Below are 13433 nucleotides of genomic sequence, written 5' to 3' on the forward strand. Positions count from 1 at the left end.
TAAAGCAAGAGCAATAATTCTAGCTCTAGACCTCTTCTGTAACTCAAAAAATGCAACCTGTTGAATTTTTTAAACGTCGCCTATAGAGATTTTTAAGGGTAAAAGTTTGTCGCATTTCTACGAGTGGGCGCAATTTTAAAGCGTGACATGTTGGGCATCAATTTACTCGGTGTAACATTATCTTTCACAATATAAAAAAAATTGGGCTAACTTTACTGTTGTCTTATTTTTGAATTTTAAAAAGTGTATTTTTTCCAAAAAAAGTGCGCTTGTAAAACCACTGCACCAATACGGTGTGACAGAAGGTATTGCAACGACCGCCATTTTATTCTCTAGGGCGTTAGAAAAAAAATTTATGTTTGGGGGTTCTAAGCAATTTTCTAGCAGCAAAAAACAAAACAGTTTTTAACTTGTAAACAACAAATCTCAGAAAGAGGCTCGGTCCTTAAGTGGTTAAGCTAGACCTCATGTCCCCATTTGTTTTGGAACCACTACCATTCAAGCGTTTTACAAGAATGAGCCCATATCTTCTTCTCCAAGAGCCAAGCAAGCAAATGTGCGTTTATGCAAACATGAAAACACGTGCCAATGCAAACACGTGCCCATGCAAGCATGTGCCTATGCAAGAAAGCAAGCATGTGTTTATGCAAACATGTATACTATGTTGCACCCGCTCAACTGCACCTGGCCCCATACTAGCTTTGCAGGATTAGCCAAGCACATAGACATCCACTGCAGCCTATATGCTGCTTCAAAACAGCCTAAAAATAAGCTCCTGCAGACGAAATGCATGCTATTCTGGAGGCACGACTCCTTAAAGTGCACTGATACCCATACAAGGGGTGTATAGAAAGACAGTTGTACAAGCCCTCCAGATTAAGCAGTAAGTATACCTTTATGCAGTATATAACAATGACTTGTCTGGTCACACAGCTCTCCCATAGAAAAGTACTCACATTTCATTATGTAGCCATGGGTTGAAGTTATGTCTCAGAGTCCTTGCAGATCCTTCAGCCCACATGGTCCACCAAAAATGGCTGCCCTTCTACTTCCTGTCTATACAGGAGTAAGCCATACTGTGCTAACCAGTGTCCTCTAGTGGCTGGAGGAGACACTGCAGCCCAATACTTCTGAGAAGTACACAGAGCATGAACAGCACACTGCCCCCAGTGGCCACTGGGACAAAGACCAGACAGTCAGATCTCTTTTTTTTGGAAGAGAAACTGCCAAATGCAGACTTACCCTTCCTGCTGCTGGACTCTGTGCATAACAGGAGTCCAATCTTCTTCCATCACAGCGGTGCTCCTTAATCTGGGGTCCACTCCCCTGGACCTGTATAGCACCCTGCAGGAAAGTACCTTGGTCAGAACAAATACTGCACAGGGTTCCATTATGCAGGGTCCAGCACCGTAAGGCTGCATTACAGGCAAACCTCGAGGAATCTTCTCTCCTAGCAAATGAGGCTCGGGTATCATCCATTTTGGCTGACAGCTTTTTCGAATGGATCCGATTGAAGTCCATGATTCTTAATAGAACCTCCGAGAGCACATGTATCACATCAGTGACCACCACCTTACAAACACTGAGGAAAAAACTGAAACACTTTCTGTATAGGAAGGGTTATATATTAGAGGACTTCCTGTTTGATTGATCTACCAGTGTCCATTCACCTATAGGTGGTGTATAACCCAAATATAGGTGGTGTGTAACCCTGTCTGTGTCTCCACTGGGAATATTGGTAAGACAATGATATTGATGACATGTGAGACTCACCTGGTGGCCAGCTGGTATTAATTGATTTGCTTCCCATTTTACTAGAAGGAGGGGATTTGGCTGGTAGCCAACTCTCAGCAGTTGGCCCTCCATGCAATCCTACAGATTCTCCAGACATCATATCAAACTGGTTGTATGGGGAACCACCAGGATTCTTTGTAGAGGGAGCAATAGAGCCTGAAGACAGATGAAAGAAAATTAAATGTACAAAAGGTTCACTGCATAAATGTTAATGTAAGTGGTTTGTACACATGTACAATTATTTGGCTAGTAATTAAATGAGGTATAAGAGAAAAAAAAAGTTCATACAAATAACATTACTCTGATCATTAGCTGAGTGCTCCTCTTTGCATTCTAATATTTTGTCCATTGGCTGTTGGGCTATTTCTGCACAAGGCAACATACTACAACGTAACCAATAGAGCTGCACAATTAATCGTTGAAAAATTATGATCTCGATTCAACCCCCTCACGATCTCTATGAACAATTTAACTCTATGCAGGACTATAAACATCTTTTTCTGACACTCCTTAAAATCTGTATTTTTTGCTAGAAAATTACTTGAAACCACTATATATATATATATATATATATATATATATATATATATATATATATATATATATATTTTTTTTTTTTAGCAGAGAACCTAGGGAATAAAATGGCGATTGCTGCAATATTTTATGTCACACTGTGGTCTTTCAAACGCAATTTTTGGTGAAAAAATACACTTCAACGAATAAAAAGATAAAAATAAACAGTAAAGTTAGCCTGTTTTTTTTTGTATCCTGTGAAAGATGATGTTACGCTGCGAGAATCATGAACTTTATTCTAAGCAAAAAAATTATGATTCTCAATTTAGCCAGAATCATGCAGGTCTAGTAACAGACCACACTAGGGAAAGATGGCCTACATATCTAGCAAAAAGAAAATATTGAAAACATGAGTGCTGCAAACTACAGTTGATTGTGTGGTCAACATTGAAGCAGACTAAGCTGCAAAAAAAAGTATACTCTGTTTAGTATGTGCACAATGAATTTTTTTAACTGGATACAGTAAATCCAATTTTTTTTTGTATCCAGCCAGCAGAATTCCTTCAACCACACAAATGAGGTGGATGGAGAAATCCCCCCCACGAAAACTCCTGCTGCTGTCAGAATGTACTGATCAGTGGATGCAGCTGCTGATCGAGGACTTTTTCCCAACTTCTCAGGACGGCAACACATTGATTGAAATTCAGTCACTGCTGAACAGGCCAAATTTGATTTGCTGTATGGCCAGCATGGGTTCACAAATTGTGCTTTCTGGGTGTAAGGGTTTTGAATTTCCTGATGCTCCTGAATTTTTAAGTGTCCTGAAGCTTACTTAAAAACCTTCACTGACCCCGTTATCAGCACATTTTTCTGAAAAGGTAATCCACATAAGCCAAGTACTGAGGAGAATATGGGCTGCAGTTTCAGTGAAGGGCCTTTTTTTTTTTTTGCTCATTTATGTGGGGCTCAGAAAACTGGTGAATACTCAATTCTTGTTGGATATTTACAAGAATAAAGGGGGTTTTGAAATGGTAGAGTAAAGTGCACAAAATATATATGTAACGCATGTTTAACACAAAATAATTACATCACAATTTAATTGGGGGTTGGACAGTTAGAAATCTGGGGTACTGCGCAATTTGTACTGCCTTTAATAACCAAAATAACTGTCCTTCCAAAGCAGGCAGTTTTCATGGCACTAATAGGATAAAAACATATATAACCCAAAGTTTAAAATTTATGATGCTTCACACCCTCACTTCCAGTTTACAATATAACTTCAGCAAATATATGTTTTTTAGTTTTGTATAGGAGTAGGAAACTATTACAGTTCATACAATAGCTTGAAAAAGTATTCATACCTCTTGAAATTTTCCACATTTTGTCATGTTACAATCAACATTTTTTATGTTATAGACTAACACAATGTGGCACATAATTGTGAAGTGGAAGGAAAATGATAAATGGTTTTCCATCGTTTTTTACAAATAAATATCTGAAAAGTGTGGCATGCATTTGTATTCACCCCCCTTTACTCTGATATCCCTAACTAATGCAGCAAGGTCCCAGGCCTTCTTTGGTCTAATAAGAAACTCCAGGACCAGGGATAGCTGACATCCTTCTGTATGTAGTGGGTTGCGAGGCATGGTGCGTGTATATTTGTTAAAGTTATTGGGTGCCATACACTCCTTGGATGCAAAATAAAGTTTATTTCTCTTATAAAACCTTTTTTGGGGGAGAGAGTGTTAGGGCCAGGACACCCTTAGGTAGTTGCAAGATTAATTGGCAGACTTCCAGACTTCAATAGGAGGACAGCCATGCAGGGAAAGGCATTCAGCAAGATGCCACATCTGCACGTGCAGGAATGCTGTCCCCTATGGCAACAGTCGTCAACAGTTTCTAACATAATGCGGAACCGTTCCTTCACTTTCACTACAACCACTCCTTAGCCCTCACTAGACTCACTGATTCACTGCCACTGAATACCTTTAGCTCCTCCAATCCTGACGGTGGTATCTTCACACCCGCTTCTCTGCTGGGTCTCTAGATTGGAACTCTAGATACCCGTCAAGCTTCACCCATGCTGGCCTGCTCGGTCCCTAGCTTGACACACAAGGCTGCTCTTCAAGCATCACCTCTGCTGGCTGGGTCCCTGGCTTGATTCCCACTGAAGTTTCTCCAGCCGGCAGAACCATCACTTTCGGTTGGACTGCAAGCCACAGTTCCAACCCTGTGATGCTCTCCTGCTTGTGGATATGCCCTCAGACAGCCTAGCAGCCAGATGTGCCTGGAATATACCACATCTCCAGCCTAGCAGCCCAGGCAATACGACAGATTTCCACCCAGACAGCCATTCACATGGCACAGATCACAGATCACCTGACCTCACCCGAATATATAGGCTCTCCCAGCAGGCAAGAAAACCTGTGCCCATTGGCTGAGATAGTCCATATACCCATAACCTGACTTTGCGTTGCCCTTCTCGTATCTAGTACCACCAAGTACCTGGCTAGGGAGCAATCAATAGATCTCTAGCAATCAACCAGGATAACTACTCCTGGAAAGTAAATTTGTGAGCCGCAACCCTGTCTAAACTCCATGGTGCTACACTAAAATCTAGTGTAACCAATTGCCTTCAAAAGTCACCTAATTAGTAAATAGAGTCCACATATGTCAGTATAAATACAGCTGTTCTGTGAAGCCCTCAGAGGTTGGTTACAAAACCTTAGTGAACAAACAGCATCATGAAGGCCAAGGAACACATCAGACAGGTCAGGCAAAAAGTTGTGGAAAAGTTTAAAGCAGGGTTAGGGTATAAAAAATATCCCAAGCTTTCACACGGAGCATTGTTCAATCAATCATCCGAAAATGGAAAGAGTATGGCACAACTGCAAACCCACCAAGACTTGGCTGTCCATCTAAACTGATGGGCTGGGCAAGGAGAGCATTAATCAGCCAAGGGGACCATGGTAACTCTGGAGGAGCTGCAGAGATCCACAGCTGAAGTGGGAGAATCTATTTGTTGTGCCCTCCTCAAATCTGGTCTTTATGGAAGAGTGGCAGGAAGAAAATCATAAGAAGTTCTAATTGCATTTTGCGAGAAGCAGTGTGCGGACACAGCAAATATGTGGAAGAAGGTGCTCTGGTCAGATGATACCAAAATTCTACTTTTTGGTCTACATGCATGTGTGGTAGAAAATTAACAATGCACATCACTCTGAACACATCATCCCCCACCGTGAAACATGGTGGTGGCATCATCATGTTGTAGAAATGTTTTTATTCAGCATGGAGGGGGAAGCTGGTCAGAGTTTGATGGGTAGCTGGGTGGAGCCAAATACAGGGCAATCTTAGACGAAAACCTGTTAGAGACTACAAAAGACTTGAGACTGAGGCAGAGGTTCACCTTCCAGCAGGACAACAACCCTAAACATACAGCCAAAGCTAAAATAGAATGGTTTGGATCAAAGCATCTTAATGTGTAAGGCTGGCCATACATTATACAAGTTTCTTCTATAGATTTCCTTTAGATTTACCAAAACCATACAATATGAGGTCAAATCTGAACACTTTCAGTTTGTGTGCAATCAGGCAGGCCCCTGTACTACACAGTTGAAGGTAAATCTAAAGGAAATTGAACAAGAAAATTGTATGGTGTATGGCCAGCTTTAGAATGGCCCAGAAAAAGTCCAGACTTAAATCCAATTGAGAATCTTGGCAAGACTTAAACTAAAAGACTTAAATAAGACTTACATAAATCACCGGGATCAGATGGCTTGCACCCGAGAGGGAACTCAGTCAGATAATTGCCAGACATTTCTTCCTAATTTTTACTGACAGTATATTGACTGGAATGGTACCAGCTGACCGGAGAAAAGCCAATGTAGCACCAATATTTAAAAGGAGCCCAAAATACCTCCCTGGGAATTACAGACCAGTTAGCCTAACAGCATAGTATGTGGGATGATAAGGGACTATATACAAGATTTTAGTAATGAGAACGGTATCATTAGCAGTAATCAACGTGGATTCATGAAGAATCGTTCTTGCCAACCCAATCTATTAACCTTCTGTGAGGAGGTAAGTTTCCATCTAGATAAAGGAAGGCCCATAGTCATGGTGTATCTGGATTTTGCAAAAGCATTTGACACAGTCCCCCATAAACGTTTACTGCACAAAATAAGGTCTGTTGGCATGGCCCGTAGGTTGAGTACATGGATTAAAAACTGGCTTCAAAGGCGAGTTCAGAGGGTGGTGATAAATGGGGAGTACTTGGAATGGTCAGAGGTGGGTAGTGGGGTCCCCCAGGGTCCTGTGCTGGGACCAATCCTGTTTAATTTGTTCATAAACAACCTGAAGGATGGGGTAAACAGTTCAATCTCTGTATTGTCGGATGATACTAATCTAAGCAGGGCAATAACCTCTCCTAAGAATGTGGATACCTTGCAAAAAGATCTGAACAAATTAATGGGGTAGGCAACTACATGACAAATGAGGTACAATGTAGATGTTCAATGTAAATGTAAAATAATGCATTTGGGTGGCAAAAATAGGAATGCAATCTATACATCGGGGGGAGAACTTCTGGGGGAATCAGGATGGAAAAAGGACCTGTGGGTCCTAGTAGATGATAAACTCAGCAATGGCATGCAATGCCATGCTGCTGCTAACAAAGCAAACAGAATATTGGCAAGGGAGTTTAACAAGACTGGTGGCCGCTCATTAAAATTTAAAGAAAATAGGTTTAACCTTAAACTACGTAGAGGGTTCTTTACTGTAAGAGCGGCAAGGATGTGGAATTCTCTTCCACAGGCGGTGGTCTCAGCGGGGAGTATCGATAGTTTCAAGAAACTATTAGATAAGCACCTGAACGACCATAACATACAGGGATATACAAGGTAATACTGACATATAATCACACACATAGGTTGTACTTGATGGACTTGTGTCTTTTTTCAACCTCACCTACTATGTAACTTGAAAATTGCTGTTCACAGGCGCTCTCCATCCAATCTGACAAAGCTTGAGCTATTTTGCAAAAAAGAATGGGCAAAAATTTCACTCTAAATGTACAAAGCTGGTAGAGACATACCCAAAAGACCTGCAGCTTTAATTGCAGTGAAAGGTGGTTCTACAAAGTATTGACTCAGGGGGCTGAATACAAATGCACGCCACACCTTTCAGATATTTGTAGAAAAAAAACCCTGAAAATCATTTTATCATTTTCCTTCCACTACACAATTATGTGCCACTTTGTGTTCTCACATAAAATCCCAATAAAATAACTTTACGTTTTTGGTTGTAACATGACAAAATGCAGGACATTTTAAGGGGTATGACTAAGTTTCCAAGGCACTCTACGAGGTTATTTTTTGCTGTCTGTACTCCACTGTTAAGATATCACTTCCTGTACTGATATAAAATAGGAAATGGGAGGAAATATCCCTAAAGAGAGGGGAATCCCAATCTTTAAACAGTTGCCACTGGAATATTTGTCCCCACTAAATGTTTTACCTCAACTCCTGCTCTGGTGACAACTTACAAATTTCAGATTTTCAATCGTTACTCAGGGACAATCACCGCCAGGGCAAATAGAGGGGTTATTCTCTCCAGCAAGGGAACAGACTGCAATAACTCTCAAAAGACGGTCTAACTTTATACAGAATTATGCAAAACTGTAAAAAAGTTTTGGCTTTACCAACAATAAAAGTGTAGACCCAATTTCAAAATAGTTGGGATGCTGTGAAAAATCTACATACAAACTGAATGCAATGATTTAAATCTCATAAACCCATATTTCATTCATAATAGAAAATAGAACATAAAAAAATTTGGAACTGGAATTTGGAAATTGATGGCAGCAACACTCAAGGTTGGGACAGGCAACAAAAAGCAAAGTAAGTGGTACAAACAAGGAAGATCTGGAAGATTTTGCAGTTAATTGGCAACAGGTCAGTAACATTACGGGTATAATAAAGAGCATCTTTGTAGAGAGTCAGAGTGACTCAGAAGCAGGGCCGTCTTTAACCACTTTCAGACCGGACCATTTTGCTGGTAAATGACCAGAGGTCTTTTTACAATTTGGCACTGCGCTGCTTTAACTGGTAATTGCGCGGTCATTCAATGTTGTACCCAAACAAAATTTGCGTCCTTTTCTTCCCACAAATAGAGCTTTCTTTTGATGGTATTTGATTGCCTCTGCGATTTTTATTTTTTGCGATATAAATGGAAAAAGACCGCAAATTTTGAAAAAAAATATTTTCTAATTTTTGTTATTAGAAAAATCCAATAAACTCAATTTTAGTCATACATTTAGGCCAAAATGTATTCAGCCACATGTCTTTGGTAAAAAAAAGTCAATAACTGTATATTTATTGGTTTGCGCAAAAGTTGTCACATCTACAAACTAAGGTACGTTTTCTGGAATTTACGCAGCTTTTAGTTTACGACTGCCTATCTCATTTCTTGAGGTGCTAAAATGGCAGGGCAGTACAAAGTAGAAAGTAGAAAGTAGACCCCCTAAGGAAATTGATAAGTGGCATGTTGAGCCCATTGAATATTTTATTTTTTTGCCTCAAGCGATTGAATAATGACAAAAAAAAATTTTTTTTTTTTTTTTTTTACACAAAGTTGTCACTAAATGATATATTGCTCACACATGCCATGGGCATATGTGAAATGACACCCCAAAATAAATTCTGCTGCTTCTCCTGAGTACGGGGATACCACATGTGTGGGATTTTTTGGGAGCCTAGCCGCGTACGGGGCCCCGAAACCCAAGAACCGCCTTCAGGTTTTCTAAGGGCGTAAATATTTGACTTCACTCCTCACTACCTATTACAGTTTTGAAGGCCATAAAATGCCAAGATGGCACAAAACCCCCACAAATGACCCCATTTTAGAAAGTAGATACCAAACTAAATAGGTGAACAAAATGAGCTGCGCTAAAAACAATGAAACTAGAAAATAATCAAACACCAAAAAACCTAATCAACCTATACCAATAGACGTAAAAACAATATTAAATTGACAAAAAAATGTGATTAGTGAATAGTATACATGAATACTAACGTATTGTCATAAAGTGAATAAAGTGTATACTAGACCTAAAATAACATTGATGTGGATATTACAAAGAAAAACCCCCACAATAATTAATGTAGATTGACACAAAAAAAGGGTTATAATGTGTGCTAGATTTAAACGAATAGTATTAACTAAAATAATATTCAAAAAACCATAAAAAGTTCATATGTGATGAAGAAAAAAATATTTTTTTTTATAGTCCCAAGATTAATATTGGTTCTTCAAACTTGACATTAAGGTGCAAAAATATCCACAAATACGTGTATATAAAACAAAAAAAAATTTTTTTTTTTTTTTTTTCAAAAACAATCCTCCACCAGTGAGAAGAGGGGCCGCTTACCAGAGCTTTAGATCCCAGTGTTAGTGAGATCAGTAAGGCAACAGCACAGAGGTTTCTGGGTGAACCGTCACAGGCATCCCACCATCTCCATCTCCAATATGAAGCCTCCAATCGAGAAACGGATCCGTGAACACGTCCGTTTGAGACGAAACGCGCGTAGGGAGATAGGCGTTCTGACGTCTCCGCGTTCTACGCCCAACCAGGAAGTGCGGGCGGCACACGAGTCCGGCCGGCTCGTTTTTATATATGATCGTTTTTTCTTTACGCATGTGAGTGTAAATCTTTTAAACTTTACTTTATTAAACCAAGTGGTTTTACGCTATGCGAGTGTCTTTGATTTTTTATATGATCCACGATACCTTCGTTCCCGGACTGGAGGCTTCGTATTGGAGATAGATACAGCGTGGTGTCAGCAATCTACGACACCTTCGTTTCTCGATTGGAGGCTTCATATTGGAGATGGAGATGGTGGGATGCCTGTGACGGTTCACCCAGAAACCTCTGTGCTGTTGCCTTACTGATCTCACTAACACTGGGATCTAAAGCTCTGGTAAGCGGCCCCTCTTCTCACTGGTGGAGGATTGTTTTTGAAAAAAAAAAAAAAAAAAAAAAAATTTTTTTTTGTTTTATATACACGTATTTGTGGATATTTTTGCACCTTAATGTCAAGTTTGAAGAACCAATATTAATCTTGGGACTATAAAAAAAAATATTTTTTTCTTCATCACATATGAACTTTTTATGGTTTTTTGAATATTATTTTAGTTAATACTATTCGTTTAAATCTAGCACACATTATAACCCTTTTTTTGTGTCAATCTACATTAATTATTGTGGGGGTTTTTCTTTGTAATATCCACATCAATGTTATTTTAGGTCTAGTATACACTTTATTCACTTTATGACAATACGTTAGTATTCATGTATACTATTCACTAATCACATTTTTTTGTCAATTTAATATTGTTTTTACGTCTATTGGTATAGGTTGATTAGGTTTTTTGGTGTTTGATTATTTTCTAGTTTCATTGTTTTTAGCGCAGCTCATTTTGTTCACCTATTTAGTTTGATATCGGAGTATTACGATTAGGGTTGCTGCTTATAGGTTGCTTTCTTTTGTTGTTTGAGTAGCGCGGTTTACCTTTTGTACCGTAGAAAGTAGATACCCCAAGTTATTTGCTGAGAGGCATGTTGAGTCCATGGAATATTTTATATTTTGCCACAAGTTGCAGGAAAATTACAAACTTTTTTTTTTATTTTTATTTTTTCACAAAGTTGTCACTAAATGATATATTGCTCACGCATGCCATGGGCATATGTGAAATGACACCCCAAAATAAATTCTGCTGCTTCTCCTGAGTACCGGGATACCACATATGTGGGACTTTTTGGGAGCCTAGCCGCATACGGGGCCCCGAAAACGAAGCACCGCCTTCAGGCTTTCTAAGGGCGTTACAGTTTTGAAGGCCATAAAATGCCAAGATGGCACAACCCCCCCCCAAATGACCCCATTTTGGAAAGTAGACACCCCTAAATTTAGGGGTACACTAGTGAGACTAGGTAATAAATGGCGGGTGCCCTGAAACTATAAAAAAATAACTAACCAACCAGCGTCACCTGTAACCGTTATATGGTGATCACTGGTGAAAGGGTTAACTAGGGGGCAATCAGGGGGCTTTATGCGGTAGTATATGGGGGTCCCTGGCGCTATAAAAAGCTGCGGCGAACCTAAATACCTACCTGCCTAACTAGCGTCACCTGTGACACTAATACAGCGATCAGAAAAATGATCGCTTATTAGGCTGGGTTCACACTGGAGCGATGCAGGAACGCCACGAATCCGCGGCGGGTTCCCGCATCGCATGCCTCCCGGCGGCAGTTCACACTGCCCTATGCGAACTGCTGGGAGTGTCAGTGAAATGTTAATGACACCCCCAGATCAGTTCGCATATCGCAGTGCGATCTGCAAACTCGGATCGCATGGTGTGAACACCCATGCGATCCGATTCTGCTGCGGACCAAAAAAAGGGTCCCGTGCGAGTTTGCGGCGGGTGCGACACAAATTCAGCCATACTATCTGTATGGCTGAACTCGAATCGCACAGAGATCGGATGTGATTTGCACTGCAGTGCGGTGCGAATCACATCCGTTCTCAAACCGCTGCAATGTGAACCCAGCCTTAGTGACACTGGCGACGGGGGGTGATCACGGGGTTAAACCTTTATTGGGGGGGTTAGGGGGGTACCTTAGAACTAAAGGGGGCTAACCCTAACTGCCCTAACAGTTATTACAGTCACAAATGACACCCGCCGGGTGATCAGGGGGTTAAACCTTTATTAGGTAATAAATGGCGGGTGCCCTGAAACTATAAAAAAATAACTAACCAACCAGCGTCACCTGTAACAGTTATATGGTGATCACTGGTGAAAGGGTTAACTAGGGGGCAATCAGGGGTAGTAGTATATGGGGGTCCCTGGCGCTATAAAAAGTTGCGGCGAACCTAAATACCTACCTGCCTAACTAGCGTCACCTGTCACACTAATACAGCGATCAGAAAAATGATCGCTTATTAGGCTGGGTTCACACTGGAGCGATGCGGGAACGCCACGAATCCGCGGCGGGTTCCCGCATCGCATGCCTCCCGGCGGCAGTTCACACTGCCCTATGCGAACTGCTGGGAGTGTCAGTGAAATGTTAATGACACCCCCAGATCAGTTCGCATATCGTAGTGCAATCTGCAAACTCGGATCGCATGGTGTGAACACCCATGCGATCCGATTCTGCTGCGGACCAAAAAAAGGGTCCCGTGCGAATTTGCGGCGGGTGCGGCGGGTGTGATGCGAATTCAGCCATACTATCTGTATGGCTGAACTCGAATCGCACAGAGATCGGATGTGATTTGCACTGCAGTGCGGTGCGAATCACATCCGTTCTCATAAACCGCTGCAATGTGAACCCAGCCTTAGTGACACTGGCGACGGGGGGTGATCACGGGGTTAAACCTTTATTGGGGGGGTTAGGGGGGTACATTAGAACTAAAGGGGGCTAACCCTAACTGCCCTAACAGTTATTACAGTCACAAATGACACCAATGCAAAAAAAAAAAAAAATGCAATTGGTGTCACTGTGACTGGGGGGGGGCAGGGGTAATTGGGGGGGTGATCGGGGGGTAAAGGGGGGGTGTGAGTGTGCCTGGCATGTTCTACTGTATGTGTGGTGTGTTGGTGCAACTCACCGATGCTCTCTCCTCGGTGCCGGAACGAAAAATACCGACACGGAGGAGAGAATACATCACTTCCTCTCCTGTGTTTACATTACAGGAGAGGAAGTGATGTCACGAAGGATTTCCATTCGTCGGGAGCGATCGCGAGGGGGTGGCCATGAATGAATGGCCGTCCCCTCGTCCGGGATCGCTCCCGAACGAATGCCGACCGCCGCAGGCACCGGGGGGGGGGGCCCCGATCGGGCCCCACACCCGCGGGAAGGCAGGGACTTATATATACGCCCTTATGCCTGCCCGTGCCATTCTGCCGACGTATATCGTCGTGCGGCGGTCGGCAAGTGGTTAATATTGATTGGACCCTGGGCAAAACATTTCTTGGGGCACCTCTCCCCCGTGCAGTTTTGCTCTATATCTGCTCTGAGACAATACAATAAATAGCAGCTAGACTCAAAATCAGTTTACTGAATTAGATCAGGC

At 41.6% G+C, this 13433-nt stretch overlaps 1 protein-coding gene across 13 annotated transcripts in view; it reads right to left on the minus strand.

Annotated features, from left to right (window-relative positions):
* TNRC6B (trinucleotide repeat containing adaptor 6B) overlaps window positions 1-13433 on the minus strand; it is a 1034757-nt gene that overhangs the window by 130141 nt on the left and 891183 nt on the right. For 10 of the 13 annotated variants that reach the window (XM_077452437.1, XM_077452434.1, XM_077452436.1 and 7 more), the window contains 2 exons: window positions 7273-7335; window positions 1774-1950 (listed from right to left, as the gene is read on the minus strand). In XM_077452437.1, the coding sequence (XP_077308563.1) occupies window positions 1774-1950; window positions 7273-7335 (240 nt within the window). The remainder of the gene's footprint in view (window positions 1-1773; window positions 1951-7272; window positions 7336-13433) is intronic. The other 3 variants (XM_077452432.1, XM_077452444.1, XM_077452445.1) reach the window with 1 other exon arrangement.

This window comes from Lithobates pipiens, unplaced genomic scaffold (genome assembly GCF_037356315.1).
Source record: "Lithobates pipiens isolate NorthernLeopardFrog02 unplaced genomic scaffold, aLitPip1_a1.2 Scaffold_23, whole genome shotgun sequence".
Taxonomy (NCBI): domain Eukaryota; kingdom Metazoa; phylum Chordata; class Amphibia; order Anura; family Ranidae; genus Lithobates; species Lithobates pipiens.